General features: G+C 42.9%; 1 protein-coding gene across 3 annotated transcripts in view; it reads right to left on the reverse strand.

Annotated features, from left to right (window-relative positions):
* LOC126359055 (toll-like receptor 2) overlaps nt 1-17400 on the reverse strand; it is a 209681-nt gene that overhangs the window by 52070 nt on the left and 140211 nt on the right. For all 3 annotated transcript variants that reach the window (XM_050007601.1, XM_050007602.1, XM_050007600.1), the window contains 3 exons: nt 15958-16142; nt 9335-9502; nt 5038-5268 (listed from right to left, as the gene is read on the reverse strand). In XM_050007601.1, the coding sequence (XP_049863558.1) occupies nt 5038-5268; nt 9335-9502; nt 15958-16142 (584 nt within the window). The remainder of the gene's footprint in view (nt 1-5037; nt 5269-9334; nt 9503-15957; nt 16143-17400) is intronic.

The raw sequence follows: 17400 nt of genomic DNA on the forward strand, positions 1-17400 counted from the left end.
CTGTATTGATGTCTTCTAGGTAACTGTAATTGTCTTTTAACAGCAAAATGTCTGTTTTTACATGAAGAGCAGAAAAACAATCTCCGATCAGTATTTGGCGAACCACTGAAACAATTCTTTGTCTGAGAAGAAAACTAATTTTCCGTCCTCCATTTTTTAGACCACACGACACACGTTTGATCGTCGTTTTCGAAAAGCTATGACCAATCTGTCTTAGAATTACAAGTTCAGCTGAATTTGCGGAGAATTTTGTTTCCCACATGGCACGAAAAGTGCCTCCTACGTTCTCTCATCGCTGAGTATCACTTCCATCTTTGTAATTCTAGACCTGTAAGACTGCTAGTGTCTCTATACGTGAATTACTTTATTTTTGTTGCTCTTAAACTGTAATACCAATGCACGTCCAATATCCCTGTAAAGAGATCCATGTATAAATAAAACAAAAGCAACTACTACTACTACTACAGCTGCTGCTGCTGCTGCTGCGACAATATCGGAAGTCCCTTTTGGAGCGCACTAGTCTGCGACATAAGAATGAGGGAGATAATTGTCTGTTAGATTACTATCAGTGTATTGTTCGGAAAGGGTAGCACCAGAGTGGCGGTCCTGACGTTGCTACTGGAAACGGAAATAAGAATTAAGAAAAATCAAGACATGTTAAATGGATGTATCGACATGTAAAAAGCATTCGACAGTGTAAAATGGTGCAAGATGTCCAGAATTACGAGAAAATACAAGTTGTACAATAACCAAGAGGGAACCAGAAGAATTGATGACCAAGAACGAAGTTATCGGATTAGAAATGGTGTAAGGCAAGAATGTAGCCTCAGGCATTAGCCCCTATTGCTCAAACTACACATCGAAATTGCAGTGACGGAAATAAAAGCAAGTTTCAAAAGTGAGAATAAAATTAAAAGTGAAACGATATCGGTCATAAGATTCGCTAATGACATTGCTATCCATATTGAAAATGAAGAATTGAAGAACGTGTTCAATGGAATGAACAGTATGCTGAGAATATGCATTGAGAGAAAACCGAAGAAACACGAAAGTAATAGTGAGTGGCAGAAATTAAATTATAGGAAAAACTTCAGATTAACATTTGTGATCAAGACTTTGACGCAGTTAACGGATTTTGCTACCTTGTAAGCAAAATAAATCTGATGGACGAAGCAAGCTGGTCGTAAAGAAACAGATAAACTTAAGCGTAGAGGGCACACTCCGCCAAAAGAAACATAAAAAATCGGCCTTAAAAAGAGTAATAAATTTCTGAGACCGTGCATTTGAAGCACAGCATGGTGTGGTAGTGAGTCACGGACTGCGGGATATCAGGAAAAGAAGAGAACCGAAACGTTTAAGATGTGGCGCTACAGAACGTTGTAGAAAGTTACGCGGGTTGATAAGATGAGGAATGAAGAGGTTCTCCACAGAGTCGACGAGGGTAGAAACATTTAAAAGTGGATCAAACATGGCCGTCAGATGATTTTACAGGGCCGCTTCGTCAGCAGCAGTCGTGTCGGAATATCTGAGGGGAAACTTGGAGAATTTTTCGAGTAAATTCCCTTGTCATGTTGTAATTTTGTCAGGTATAGACTCACACTAGTGTTTGGGAGGGTAGCAGGGATAGAAAATGAAGTGAAATTGTTCTAAGTGCTGTATCGGAAATTTTACTTTCAGCAGTTAATCGGAGAACCGGCTCGCAAAGATAATATTTTAGACCTGCTGGTGACTAACAGACCCGAAGCTTTCAATTCAGTCAACGTGGAAAAGAGAATAGTGATCATAAGTCATTATAGCATCACTGAATACGGCTGGAAATAGGAATACAAATGAAGGGAGGTAGATCTTTCCGTTTATCAAGATGCGACATGAAATGGATTTCAGATTACCTGACAGGTTTAACACGAAAATCTCCTGTACTGAAAACACTGAGCATCAACGGACAAAGTTTAAAATCATCGTACAATACGCTTTAGACAGCTATGTGCCAAGAAAATTTGTGAAGGATGGGAAAGACCCATCGTGGCTCGTCAACCGTGTTAGAAAGCTGCATGGAAATCAAAGAGAGCTTCACTGAAAATTTAAATGTAGCCAAAACCTCACCGACAGAAAACACTAAGAGCAACCAAAATTTGCGTAAGAAGCGTTACGTGTGAAGCGTTCAACGAATTTGGAAGTGAAATTTGAGCTACCGACCTCAAAATATGTTCTAATAAGTTTTGGTCATAATATTAAACCAGTACGGGTCGAAGCCGTCTACCCAGACCCTTTGCGACCGTTATGGCGTTGAAAAAGAGGACGAAAAATTAACCAATAGTAAACCTCTTCCTATAAAATGTTTCAAAAAGAAAGATCACACCGTAGTTCTTGCTTTGAATCGCCGTACGAACGACAAAATATATATCGCAATAAGTGACCAAAGGACAGAAAGACAACTGAAATTGCTCTACAGAGGAAAGGCAACTGGACCAAATTGGATATCGATTTCATTCTACACTGAATAGCCTAACGATTGGAGTAAAGCACAGCACATTCTAGTTTTGAAAAATAGTCGTGGAACTGACTTGTAAAACTATAGATCTATATCTCTGACGTCGCTCTGTTGTAGAATTTTGGAACATGTTTTACATTCGCGTATTATGACATTTCTGGAGACTGAAAACCTCCTTTGTACGTTTCCAAAAATAATGATCATGTAAAAACCAGCTCGCTCTGTTCGTTCACGAGAACCAGTAGGCAGTAGATAGAGGCTACCACGTAGGTTCCATGACATTCGGAATGCGTTCGATAGAGTTCTCAATGACTCAAATGCAAGCGTACGAAATATGAGGACAACTGTGTAGACTGAAGACTTTCTAGCAGACAGGACACCGCGTGTCAGTCTGAATGGAGAAAAGTCTTCAGACGAAAAAGTAACTTACGGCGTACCCAAAGGAGTATTATAGGATCTCTGCTTTCCATAATATAAATAAATGAGTTAGTCAGTAACATCGAAAGTTCCATGAAGCTTTTCGCGGATGACGCTGTTGTGAACAGAGAGCTCGCAAAGCTAGAAAATTGTAGCCAAACAGGAAAACCTGCAGAGGATCGTTGCTTGGTGCAGAGACATGCAATTGGTCTTTAACATAAACAAAAAGAATTTTTTGCGAGTACATAGACAGAAAAATTCTTTATTGCATTATTAAACGACTACAGAACAATCACTGGAAGCAGTCACTTGCATAAAATATCTAGGAGTATGGTTACGGAGCGATCTGAAGTGGATCGAGCACACAAAATTAATCGCGGGAAAGACAGATGCCAGACTGAGAGTTATTGGAAGAAAACTCAAGAAATATAGTCCAACAACAAAGGAAGTACTTAGAAAACGCTGGCTTGACCACTACTTAATACGTACGAGATAGGACTGATAGAAGAAATACAAATTGGAAAGTTTCAAAGAAAAACAGCACGTTTCGTTAAAGGTTCATTTAGCTACCACAAAAGTGTCACAGAGACGCTCAGCTAAATCCATTAGCCGCCAGTGCAAGAGAAGTGTTTCTGTTAAATTCTAGAGAGTGTACTTTCCAGACAGTCAGCCAGTAATTTGCTTTCTCCTACGTAAATCTTGGAAAAAGTTCGCAAGGGAAAATTTAGGAGATTCGAGCCCATTCCGAGGCTTAATGGAAACATTGACAAGAAGAAGGTCCATGTTGATTCGACATATGTTATGGTATAAGGGAATAACTTTCATGGTAATGAGAGAGAGCTGTAGGTTGTAAAAACTGACTGGGAAGATTGAGAGTGGAATACATCCAACAAATAATTGAGAACTTAGTGTTTAAATGCTACTCTGAGGTTAACAGTTTATCAGAAGAGATGAATGAATCGTGGATCGCACCGAGCCAGTCAGATGACTGAAAAGTAAATATATGTTTGTCTCCGAAAACCCTTTGGCTAGGTCAAATGACTGCCTCTTAGGTGGCTGCCAGCTAGCCTCCAATTAGCCCACAATTACCTGCGGTAGTATCGGAGACACCAGGAAGGGTCGCTATGCTTAGAAACTCTGACATCAGTTAACTGTCCCCGCTGAGCAGGTCTACTGACGAACACCTCAATGATCGTATTGCTATCGAGGACTTTTATCGTTTCACAGTCCACCATTTGTCGACAATGACGGATGTTGCACTGCAAAATCTCTCTTGAAATCTCAGAGCTCATAAATGCTTATATCTCGACGTGGTATCCCTTCGCGTCCTTCTAAAAAAGTAAGGCGTTGTAAGTCAGGCGAAATCTTCGGCAGGGCCAGCTTCTTATGCATTCAAATCATCACACAAATGAACAGATGTTAGCAGAAAACCCCAAGAGCAATTTGCGGCCCTGCCACCCAGGTTAACAATAAAGTGTACTGAATTATTGAAGTCTACAGTTCTATGTTAGCTAGGACATTACTTCCATCTACACATATATCTCCATCCACAGGATGAATACCACTGTGAAGCGCATGGCAGAAGGTAATTCCCATTGTACCAGTAATAAGACCGGTCTCCTCTTTTCATTCAGGTAAGGAGCGCAGGTAGAAATTTAATCCTCACGAACCCTGCTGGAACGATATGCACGAGATATTAGTATATTTCTGCAATCATCATTTAACGCCTGTTCTAGGAACATTGTAAGTAGGTTTACCCTGAATAGTTTGCGTCTATCTTCGTCTGCTAGTTCAGTTTCTTCAACATCTCTGTGACACTCTCCCACAGGTCAAGCAAATCTGTGACCATTTGTATTGCTCTTCTCTGTTTACACTCAATATCCCCTGTTATTCCTATTATTTGCGGATCGCTCACACTTGAGCAACATTCTGCACCAGAGCGCACGAGTCTTTTGTAAGCAATACGTTGGCACACTGATTGCATTTCTCCAGATACCGAAGCCTGATGTCTACTTTACCTACGACTTCTTATTCCAATAGAAGAGTGAAACTCTTGTGACACCGAGAAAAATGTACTGCGATGCTATTGTCACTACTGTGAGACACGGCCCAAGCGGCAAGTTTCTCACCTTCCAGGACTGGATGTCGTTGTACGATGCGTCTATGTAGGACACATATCCCGGTCCCAAAAGGTTGAGTCGCCGCAGCTGGTTGTGGGAGACGTTGAGCAGCTCCAGCTGGTGGGACAGCCACAGGTCCTCCACGGTAGACAGCCCGTTGTGCGACGCGTCCAGCAGCCTCAATTTCTGCAGTGGGACCAGCAGCTGAGGGCACAACGTCTGCAGCCTGTTGTGGGACACCTGCACTCACGAAGGGAAAGTAGGTGAGTGTCAAACGCGGACATCGGTTAATACGTAAATTAAAACGATAGCTGAAGACGTGCTTTGGAAAATCTGTTACTAAACAAGAACAAAATGTGACACTGTACCTGATGGTCAACGGTTTTTAATCATGTTTTACACTAACTGGAGATACATTAGGAAGTATCTACCAGATGGAGCTATCACGAAAACTTACGGAACTCTAGCTTAGGTACCAACACTCGCAGAAACCGTCATTATCTGCGCTGAACATCCTCGATGAAAAGTTCTTTCGCCGAAGCTGCTGCCGTTTTCTTGATGCTAACAACAGCAACGAAACGACGAGGGTTGTAATAGTTTTACAGTTTAGCCAAAACTTGGACACAGCTCAGAAGTGAACAGTAAACAATGAAACGCTATTACCAGTGAGAGCTCCGAAAGAAGTCGAAATAGACTTGCGGAAAATAATAAAAGGGTCACTGTTTCTAAATCCTGTAATTTTGCCCCATTGTCGCGAAGAAGTTCGAAATTTGGCTGCAATGTGGTTACAGCCTCCCTTGTAATTGTGCAAAAGCGCGGTACTCTTCGACGTCGTTCTTGGGCTTCGAGACGCTTCCAACAGCACCATATCGATACATGGGAAAAAAGGCCAGAGCTCAAAAGTTGATGAGGGGTGTAATCATGTCAAACTGGCACCAAATTTCATCACAATTTTGCTCAACGCCACCGTGGACCAGTCACATGATGGTGAGCTCGTCACCTCTTGACTGCGATAGAGAACAGAATCGGGAAGCCCAATGTTGAAATCTCATTGTTTCCTTGCGAATGGCAGAGGAAAACATTCCAGACTCACCGACGAGCAGAATAGACACGAAAAGGCATCAGGAGGTGGCATAAAGAGTGTAATTACATAGCATCTTTTCGTGGAGCTAACATTGAACACATTTTGTAGTCTAAAACGACAGTTTTCAGTGCATTTTGCATCAGAACGATATTTTCGGTAACATTTGACTCTGCTTACTCTTCCAAGACGATTCATCCCCTCTGTAACGCCTTCCTGGCGTTTCAGCCATACTGAACATGATATGACCCATTTGAGGCGTAGCACAATCAGAATATTGCTATAGTGTATACGGTGGAACGACTAGTGACAATTGAAAACCATTCGATTAAATCTGAATGTGATAGAAAGGAGCAAATGGGGTTTAGCTTTTCCAGGCCTCCAGCTTGAAGCCCTCATCTATGGCGTGATTACGGAAGTGGTGGGGTGACATTGACACACTCATGCAAAAGATCCCTCTAAGGCCCCAAGTTCCCCAACACCCTTGGTGCCAGCAGCATACTTCTGTTGAGCACTTTAAAAAGATACCTTTACAAAGGCGATCCTTGACTAATTCCTAGGCCCCTGCAGCAAGCAACCTTTTCGTCAGACAACAACTAAGTGGCGCTAGAGTGCTCCTCTAGTTCAAGGTTGTGCTCATGCTGAACCTTGCTGTGCAGTGGTGTTCTTCACTCTATGGACGCATCGACTTATCTCATTGCACTTCTTCGTCTTACTAATCGAATTATTTGCTAAAACTTTTGTTGTTTACATTCATACTATCTTTGCCCTTCCTAAAAGGCACACACGCAGCAAGATGATTCCTCCTGAAAGCATTCCAGTCTTACCTTCGCAGCAAACTCCCTGTTCAGGTGTACTGTCCATTTGTCAGCTCCATTCGGTAAGGGCTTTTATTGTTCAGTTATCGCTTTTGCTGCAGTTCAGCAACATGCACTGGGTCCACAATAGGTCCTCGTTCGTGGATACCACAGCACAACTTAAGAGTCACTTCCACAGCCTCTGTGGCTGTAGGCATGCCGACGTCGACCCAGGAGCAGATACAGACTCAGATCACAACGTAGTAGTGATTAAGAGAGGGCTAGAGATTCAGACATTAATCAAGAAGAATAAATATGCAAAGAAGTGGAATACGGAGGTATTAATGAATGATGAGACACGCATGATAAGGCAATGAGGAATAGCTTAGTAGGCAGTACAGTTGAAGAGGAATGGGCATCTCTAGAAAGGACAATCACAGAAGTCGGAAACAAAAACATAGGTACAAAGAAGCTAACTGCGAAGAAATCGTGGTTGAGAGAAGAAATACTACAGTTGGCCGATGAAGGAACGAAGTACAAAATGTCCAGGTAAATTCAGGAATACAGAAATCAGGTCGCTGAGGAATGAATTAAACAGGATGTGCTGGGAAACTAAGACGAAATGGTTGCATGAAAAATGTGAAGAAATCGACGAAGAAATTAATGTCGTAAGGACTGACTCAGTATACAGGAAAATAAAATCAAACTTCGGTGAAATTAAAAGTAAGGATGGTAACATTAAGAACGTAACGGGAATTCCACCATGAAATGCAGAGCTGAGAGCGAACAGGTAGGAAGAGTACATTGAACGGCTCTAGGAAGGGGAAGATTTGTCTGATGTGATAGAAAAAGAAACAGGATTAGATTTAGAAGAGATAGAATCGGAATTTATGAGAACTTTGGAGGACTTACGATCAGATAAGGCAATAAAGTGGAAGGGATAGGCAATATTATATCAGATTTCTAAAATGATTGGGGGAAGTAGCAACAAAACGACTATTTACGTTGGTGTGCAGAACGTATGAGTCTGGAGACATGCCATCAGACTTTCGGCAAAATATCATTCATAGAATTCCGAAGACTGCAATGACTGACAAATGTGAGAATTATTGCACAATCAGCTTAACAGCTCGTGCATCCAAATTGCTGTCAAGGATAATATACAGGAAAATGGAAAAGAAAAATGAGGATGTGTTATATGACAATGAGTATGCCTTTAGGAAAAAGCAAGCTACGTTCATAGGATTTGTCGACCTGGAAAAAGCGTTAGAAAATGTAAAATGGTGCAGGATGTTCGAAATTCTGAAAAAGTAAGGGTAAGATTTAGGAACAGACAGGTAATATACAACATGTGCAAGAGCCAAGAGGGAATAATAAGAGTGGACAACCAAGAACGAAGTGGTCAGACTATATAGGGTGTAAGACAGGAATGCAGCGTTTCGCTCCTACTGTTGAATGTGTACATCGAAGAAGCCATGATGAAATTAAAAGAAAGGTTCTGGAGGGGAATTAAAATACAAGGTGAAAAGATATCGATGATACGATTCGCTGATTACATTGCTATCCTGAGTGAAAATGAAGAAGAATTTCAGGATCTGCTAAATGGAATGAACAGTCTAATGTGCACAGCATATGGAATGAGAGTGAATCGAAGAAAACCGAAAATAATGAGAAATAGCAGAAATAACAGAGAGAAACTTAACATTAGGACTGATGGTCACGAAGTAGATGAAGGTAAGGAATTCTATTATAAGCAGTGATACACAGAGCAAAGAGGGCTTCAAAAACAGACTAGGTTTGGCAAAAAGGGCATTCCTGGAGAAGAGAAGTCTACTATTACCAAACATAAGCCTTAATTAGAGGAAGAAATTACTGAGAATGTACGTTTGGAGCTCAGCCTAGGTAACGAAACATGGAGTGTTGGAACCCGGAAAAGAAGATAATCGAAGCATTTGAGCTCTGATGATACAGGTAAATGTTGAAAACTATATGGACTGATAAGGTAAGGAATTAGGAGGTTCTGCGCCGAATCGGAGAGGAAAAGAATGTGAGGAAACACTGACAAGGAGAAGGGACGGGATGACAGGCCTTCTGTTAGGACATTAGGAAAATACTAGAGCGATCTGTAGAGGGGAAAAACTGTAGAGGAAGATTGCGATTGGAATACATCCAGCAAGTAATTGAACAAGTAGGTTACAACTGCTACTCTGAGATGAAGGAACTCGTGGCCAGTCGCATCAAAGCAGTCAAAGACCAAAAAATAAATAACAAAATGTAAAAGGCAACAAGTGTTTTGGGTTTCAAGGTTTTACGCTAAATCAGTTTACTTTTTTATATCTTTTAATAACTTCTGATAACAGTCATTAGGTCAGCTGGGCGTCCCACTTACCTACCGCCACAGTGAACGCGTCCTCCTTTACCGCATTACCTGCAGTACTTGTAGAGCTGGAGGCAGGTGCTGGGGCAGCTCCAGCAGCAGGTTGTAGGAGGCGGCGAGCAGCCACAGTCCTGCTGGTAGCCTCTGGGGCAGCCTCCTCAGCCTATTGTTGGACGCATCCAGCTTCTGTAGGCCGCCAGGTAGCGGCTCCGGCAGCGTCTGCAACGACGCCATGTCACCTTACCATCCAGTAGTTCAGTTGCACACGAGACTAAAAGCCAGAGAAATGCGTACCATCACGTTTCCAACTTTGATAAAGGTCAGATTGTAGCCTATGGCGATTGCAGTTTAACGTATCGTGACATTGCTGCTCGCTTTGGTCGAGATCCACTGACTGTTAGCAGAATATGGAATCGATGGGTTCAGGAGGGTAATGCGGAACGTCGTGCTGGATCCCAACGGCCTCGTATCACGAGCAGTCGAGATGACAGGCCTCTTATCCGCATGGCTGTAACGGATCGTGCAGCCACGTCTCGATCCCTGAGTCAACAGATGGGGACGTTTGCAAGACAACAACCACCTGCACGAACAGTTCGAAGACGTTTGCAGCAGCATGGACTATCAGCCCATGGCTGCGGTTACCCTTGACGCTGCTTCACAGACAGGAGCGCCTGCGATGGTGTACTTAACGGCGAACCTGGGTAAACGAATAGCAAAACGTCATTTTTTCGGATGAATCCAGGTTCTGTTTACAGCATCATGATGGTCGCACCAGTGTTTGGCCACATCGCGGTGAACGCACACTGGAAGCGTGTATTCGTCATCGCCATACTGGCGTATCACCCAGCATGATGGTATGTGGTGCATTGGTTACACGTCTCGGTCACCTCTTGTTCGCATTGACGGCACTTTGAACAGTGGACGTTACATTTCAGATATGTTACGACCCGTGGCTCTACCCTTCATCCGATCCCTGCGAAACACTACTTTTCAGCACGATCATGCACGACCGGATGTTGCAGGTCCTGTGCGAGCCTTTCTGGATACATAAAATGTTCGACAGGTGCGCTGGCCAGCACATTCTCCAGATCTCTCACCAATTGAAAACCTCTGGTCAATGGTGGCTGAGCAACTGGATCGTCACAATACGCCAGTCACTACTATTGTTGAACTGTGGAATCGTGTTGAAGCTGCATGGACAGCTGTACCTGTAAACGCCATCCAAGCTCTGTTTGACTCAATGACCAGGCGTATCAAGGCCGTTATTACGGCCAGAGGTGGTTGTTCTGGGTACTGATTTCTCGGGATCTATGCACCCAAACTGCGTAAAAATGTAATCACATGTCATTTCTAGTATAATATATTTGTCCAATGAATACCCGTTTATCATCTGCATTTCTTCTTGGCGTAGCAATTTTAATGGCCAGTAGTGTACATTACTTTGAGAGGGATATCCTGTACGACGGCCAGCCGATTCCAGCCCCAGCCTGGCACGAGCTACATTTTCTGTGCGTCCTTTACGTACACCTATTTGAAGGTAACATCGCTACAAAGTATCTATTGCCATGCAGCATCGTAGAAGGCACCCGTTGTCATCAAACACAGATGTTAAATACCCTCGACTATATAAAATCAGTACTAAACACCTTCTGCCATTCAACATTGGTACAAAGTACCCTCTGTGATGCAATACTAAAACGTAACACGTCTGCCACTCAGCATTGGTATGAAGCACCCTCTGCAGCACAACATCCCTACGAATCATCCGTCTCCATATGATATTGGTATAGTGCTCCGCCGCCACATAACATTGGTACGAATCACCCTCCGTCATGTGAAACGGTACAAGCATCCTTTATTTCATCCATCATTGGTACGAAGCACACTCCGCCACTCAATCATGAGTACGGAGCACCGTCATCCATGCAACAAAGGTACGGAACACACACTGCCACGCAAGCATCGGTACGAAGCGGCCTTCACCACGTAACATTGAGACAAAGCACCCTCTGGTGCGTAACATTGGTACAAAGCATCTTCTGATACATAACACTGGTAAGAAGCACCCTCCACCATTCAGTGTTCGTTTGGAGCCATGCGCCAGCTACCGCAAATCCAATGAGTTCTGCCACTTACTTACACCTACATTCACTGTATGATTCATGGAGCAGGATATGTTGTATCACTACTTCTCATTCTACTCCATGTTTCACTCTCAAAAAGGAACGTGGGAAAAACAACTACCTATACGCCTCCGTCCGAACCCTAATTTCTCTTATCTTGTCTTCACTCGGGTTGCGGGACTGTACGTTGGACACAGTAGAATCGTCCAGCTGTCAGAGACAAATGCGTGTTCTCTGAACTTTTTCAGTAATCTTTCACGAAAAGAACAGTGTCTTCCCTCCAGGGATTCCTATTCCAGTTCACAAAGCATCTCCGGGACTCTCGCGTGTTGATTGCACCCGTAAAAGGATAACACCTTCCCAGAATTCCCCCAATAAACCATTCGCCTTCCCTGACATTGTCCTTACGACCATTTCCTATCGCTTTTCAACGTTACGCCTAGATATTTAATTGATGTAAATGTGTCAAGCGGTACAAAACTGTACTTGGGCAATACAGGATTGTTTTTCCAACTCATCTTAATTAACTTCTACGTTTAGAGCAACCTGCCCATCCATCGCACCAAATACAAATTCTGTCTTAGTCATCCTTAACCCACTGTAGTCACTCAACGACGTTAGTTTCCCGGATACTGAAGCGTCATCAGCAAACCGTCGCAGCTTGCTGATCACCCTATTCTCAGATGATTTATACGATATAGAGTACGAAAGCGCTCCTTTCACACTCACGTGGGGCAGACCGTCTTCCAGGCCAACGTACTGGGTGGGTTCGAGCCAAAACTATTCGGTATGCTCGGACCTTCGTTAACACTCTGCAATGAGGTACCGTGACGAACGCTTTTCGGAAAACCAGAAATATGTTTGGTGCCTGTTGCTCTTCATCCATGATCAGCAGGATATCATGTGAGAAAGAGGCAAGCTGAATTTCGCACAATCTATGTTTTTGAAATTCGTGCTGATTTGGAGGACAGAAGCTTCTCTATCTCAAGAGAATTTGTTCTGCTCGATCTCAGAACATGTTCGAGTATTCAGTAGCAAACCTGCGTTAAGGACAGTGGTCCGTATTTCTGCGGGTCCATTCTTTTATCCTTCTTATGCACCAGAGGGACCTGCGCTTTTTTCCAATAGCTTGGGACTGCTCTGGCTCAGAGATTGGCAATAAATGCTGAGTAAGGGGTCAATGTCGTAGTTTACTCTCTGGAAAACTTCTTGACGGCAGTGGTGTCGTTTTCACAGCGGTGGGAGACTTAAACCCATTATGTTTCATCTAGTTTGCAGTAAATATTTATAGATAATATACACAAACCTTTCTTGTAAATGAGTCCAGTGAAAACCGCATCAAAATCCCTACAGTTGTTCCTGAGATTAGTCCGAACACACAGACAAAAACATGACGGGGGACTTCAGTCCCTGTGTATTTGTATGTACAGTCAGGCAAAGATTCTTCATTGTGTCAGTAGTCACCAGGTATAGTGAACTCTTAATGAGAAATTTATTGCGTTAATATTTAGATGGTGGCATCTTGTTCATGTATTTGTTGATATCTTTTTAATAACGCTGTTGCACTAGGTTTTATTCTGCATAAGGTTATTTTGCTCTCATGAAACATTAGCAATTACAGAAGATACTTTCACTGTCCTCTGCATAACCTATCTTTGGCACAGATAGGGTAAAATGTGCTGCTGTAAAACTTTTCCATAAATTACCAGACGAAATAAAATGTCTGACAGCAGTAATAGTTTCAAAAATAAACTGGAATCGTATCTGCTTGACAACTCCTTCTAAATCATAGATGAATTCTTGAAAAAGAATAGCAAATCTTTAGGTGTAACGCAGTGTGTTTCAAAATGAACATACGGGTTTTAAGGTTTTGTAGCATTTATTGCGTTCATCTTACAATTTTAAATAATACATCAAAAGAGCAACCCAAACAGTTTTGTTTGTATACCTGTACGCAAAGGGAAGAGACTGAAACGACCAAGAGCGACTGAAGAACGTGCTGAACGAGTGAGGGCCTTTCCTGCGTAGCAGCAAGAAATCAAGTCGGATGGCTAGTCGTGATTTACCATTTCCAGTGATGTCTCTGTGGAGACGTTTAAGGAGACGCTTACAACTACTTCCTTATAATCTGCAGTTGTTACAACCTGTAAAAGGACTGCCGCGTACGGTTTATGTGTCAATTTTGCAAACGAAACGTTGCTGCATGACGATGACGATATTCTGGATCGTGTCGTCTTCGGTGACGACTTCACATTTCACCTAAGTGAACACTTGTAAGAAAAACTTTTTCAGCTGCACTTTCATTTGATGTGTTATTCATAACTTTAGGTTGAATGTAATAAATGTTAAAAGCCTTAGAACCCGTGCATTCATTATTAAACACCTTGTTTATGCATTTTGTGCCATTTAAGGGAATGGAGAAGGTAATAAAAATTCTATGCATTTTTTTTAAAGAAAATGCACTTATGCACTTGACACGTTCCACATCACAGCAGTCAAGGCGAGATTGATCAATGGAACACGTAACTGACTAACTAACTAACTACACTGCCGTTTGTGAAAGGTGCAACAGCGAGAAGGAATTACCCGAACAGCGCCACACTTGGTTGCAGTGACGAGGGGTGTGCAAGCAATACGTGATAGGTTTTGCAGCGAGATAGGGTACACGTAGGCCGAGCAGAGCCAGGGTCGGTGTTGCGCCTAGTGTAGTCGGTGCAGAGCTGTCACACAAGGTGGAAGCAATACACTGAGTGCCAGTATGCCTCGTCGACGTCAAAGGGAGCCATATCGGCATGTGAGCGAGTTCTAAGGGGAAAGAACGATCGGTCTCCGGGAAACGGGGTTGTTATACGTGACATTTCGGCTCGCGCAGGGCATGCTGCTACGACAGTGCGTGTGTGGAAGCAGTGGATAGAGGAAGGTCGTACGCAGCGAGAAGCAGGAACTGGACCATGGAACATTACCAGAGCACGGGATGACCGTCGCCTGGCCGCATGGTCAATACGGACCGTACAGCGTCATCCACACAGTTGGCTCGTCGCTGGACCACTGAAACAGGTGTGAATATGTCTTCATTGACGGTTCGTCGCAGTCTTCCGCAGGTTGGACTGGTTGCACGAATGCTTTTACTTCGGTTCCCATTGTGCAGAAACCACAAGTTCCCCCAGCTGCAATGGACTCTGGAACACCGTCACTGGGGTGCTGAGTGGCAACATGTAATCTTTTCGGATGAGTCCCGCTTCAACGTGTCCTACAGTGATGGCTACATGCTTGTTCGGCGGTACCGTGGTGAGTGCAACCTGGAGGGCTGCATTGTGGAGCGGCATAGTGGACACCAGGTGTGATGGTTTGGGGCGCCATTGGTTACAACAACCGATTTCGCCTCGTACGTATTGCCGGCACTTTGAACAGCAACCGGTACCTAATGGAGGTTGAAGACCCTTAATCACTTCCCCTGCTTCAGGCATCTCCACAGGGCACATTGCAACAGGACGATGCCCGGCCAAATATTGCGACGGAAGTACAGGCCTTCTTCGAAGAGCGACGGGTACCATTGCTTCCCTGGCCTGCACGTTCGCCAGACATGTCGCGCATCTAACATGACTGGGATATGGATGGTCGACACCTGATGCGTCACGGTCCTCCAGTAAGTGGTGTCACGGATTTGTGGACTCGGATACAAACTGCGCTGAGGGAAATCCCTCAGGAACGTATTCAGAACTTTATTGATTCAATGCCACGCCGTGTAACAGCTGTAATTGCAGAGCATGGTGGCCACACGACATGCTGAATAGTAGGGCTCAAAGGACATGTACAGATTTGAAAAGGTAATCATTTGTTACTTGTCATGTACCTAATCTGTGGTATTAAATTAATTGAATTCATGCGTTTTCTTCTGGATGTTGCAATTTCCACAAACGGTAGTGCAGTTAGTGGGGCAAGCCGTCTTCAAGGAAGCGGTGTAATTTTATATTTTCAAATTCGCATAATAAATGTTCCAGTTTCAAAATAGTTATAAAATCACAGAGTTCATAGTTGTTAAATGAAATTCATAATTTTCTCAGAATTACGTATTCTGATTTGTTTACAGGTTGAACTCTCAATTCAGAGCAAACAAGGCTGGCCAGCATCAATATTTTAACTATGTTTTGTTATGTTCAATATTTAAGAGGTCAGTTGTGAATTATCGTAAAATATATCGCACGCAATCAGACCAATTCCCCCACTCCCGTTGTGCTCGTTATCAATAACTGTTGACTGAATATACTTAATTTCAGTTTTGAGTGAGTGAGTCCTCAAGTAGTTAATGTATCCTAATTTACAGTATATTTCATGTTGCGTTTCTCAGAGTAGCTAACTGCAAATATAATTAAAAGACCGCATTGAACTACCGCAGATGATCAGCCTAATTTAAAAGTGGTGTTTATCATTACAATGTTTTGTGGTTTATGCACGTTCGCCGGCATGAGTGCTGATCATATGTGCTGACAGAAGTGTGTATTTACAAAGTGTTCTGATACTGCGAGTATGTCAGAAAAGGACTGTACTTGCCTCTAGATTGTTGAAGGAAACGTTGAGGGTGATGAGTGACTGAGGCAGTCTGGCGTTGAGAGCAAACATCCTATTGCGGGAGACATTGAGGTTCTCTAGTCTTGCAGGCAACAGCGGTGGCAGTTCCTCCAACTCGTTGCCAGAGAGGTCCAACTTCAGCAACCAGGGTACGCCCTCGAGCGCAGCTGTGGTCCAATGAAGCACCATGTTCTGTGTTACTAAAACCTCCTAATAAAACAAAACACAACATCTCTCATTCTAGACAAATGTCCCCTTTCAGTGGCTTCTGTAGCCCCAACATTTATCTTCGAAAATGACACTGTAATTGCGGACTTCCACAACGCTTTCTATAGCATTAGATGAATGAAATTATTCTTTGTACATTTAATGAATTATTTAAATTTACCCGCATTAGAATAGAACCGATTTAAGTGAGAGATTGTCTTGTAAGATTTATAAAATGTTATATGTATACGGCCTCACAACTTTCTTTTACTTTCCAGTATTAGTTCACGTCTAATTCAATTTCAGAAGTATATTTTATTGCTATGCTCTGTGTTCATAACAGGACGTGATTTATTACGTTAGTATGTCATTCGTAGTGTAATATTTTAGTGCTTTTTATTTGCTTTCTGTTCTCAGAACCTAACATAGAGAACGGGTTTCTAGGGGTAATGAGCCATTGTAGAGACAGAGACTTCCCAACCAGATACCAGGCGAGCTCGTAGCGGGACAGAGATGATCACAATTGGAAATATTTCAGAGAAGATTTCCAGTGATGAAATCTGAACTACAGCCAAGGTACGTCCCCCAAAACGTAAGCTGGAGCTGTATTAATTTAAACATGCTTCTTTTTTACTTACTAAAATAATCAACAATGAGTCGCACAAAAGGTGGATAAAATATTATCCTTTTTTAACTTTCTGTTCTCAGCTTGAAGAGCGGGCTGTTGCAGATCCATTCCAGTACAGAAACTTGTTTGTTTTAGTCATATACCAGTCCAGCTCTTAGTGCAACAGAAGGGGAGAGGTTTATCAGTTGTATCATTTGCTTACAATAAAGAAAAACTATCGAAAACCTTTTGCAGAAGCGAGGGAACTATTTTTGTTTGTGGGACCATGTTGCCCTTTACCCTGTACCGTGATTACGCGGCTCAAAACTATTTCCACCTCTACTCAGCAGGTGGCGTCAAGGTTGCAGCATTTCACTCGGATGACCAGAGGGAGGGAAGTTGTGGAACTTAAAACATAAACACACTGCGGTGGCGATGCAGATTAAGATACACAAGAAGGAGACAGGCAGAATTTAAAAAAACACGAAGACAGTCTGGTTTCTGTTCACTCGAGATAAAAAAAACTATGGTGGCTGTTCACAACACTAACAGGGGACGCACAACACTGAACACTCACTTAGAACAGCACTATACACGTGACATGGCGGCAA

The sequence above is a fragment of the Schistocerca gregaria genome, chromosome 1 (assembly GCF_023897955.1).
Source record: "Schistocerca gregaria isolate iqSchGreg1 chromosome 1, iqSchGreg1.2, whole genome shotgun sequence".
In the NCBI taxonomy this organism is placed as follows: domain Eukaryota; kingdom Metazoa; phylum Arthropoda; class Insecta; order Orthoptera; family Acrididae; genus Schistocerca; species Schistocerca gregaria.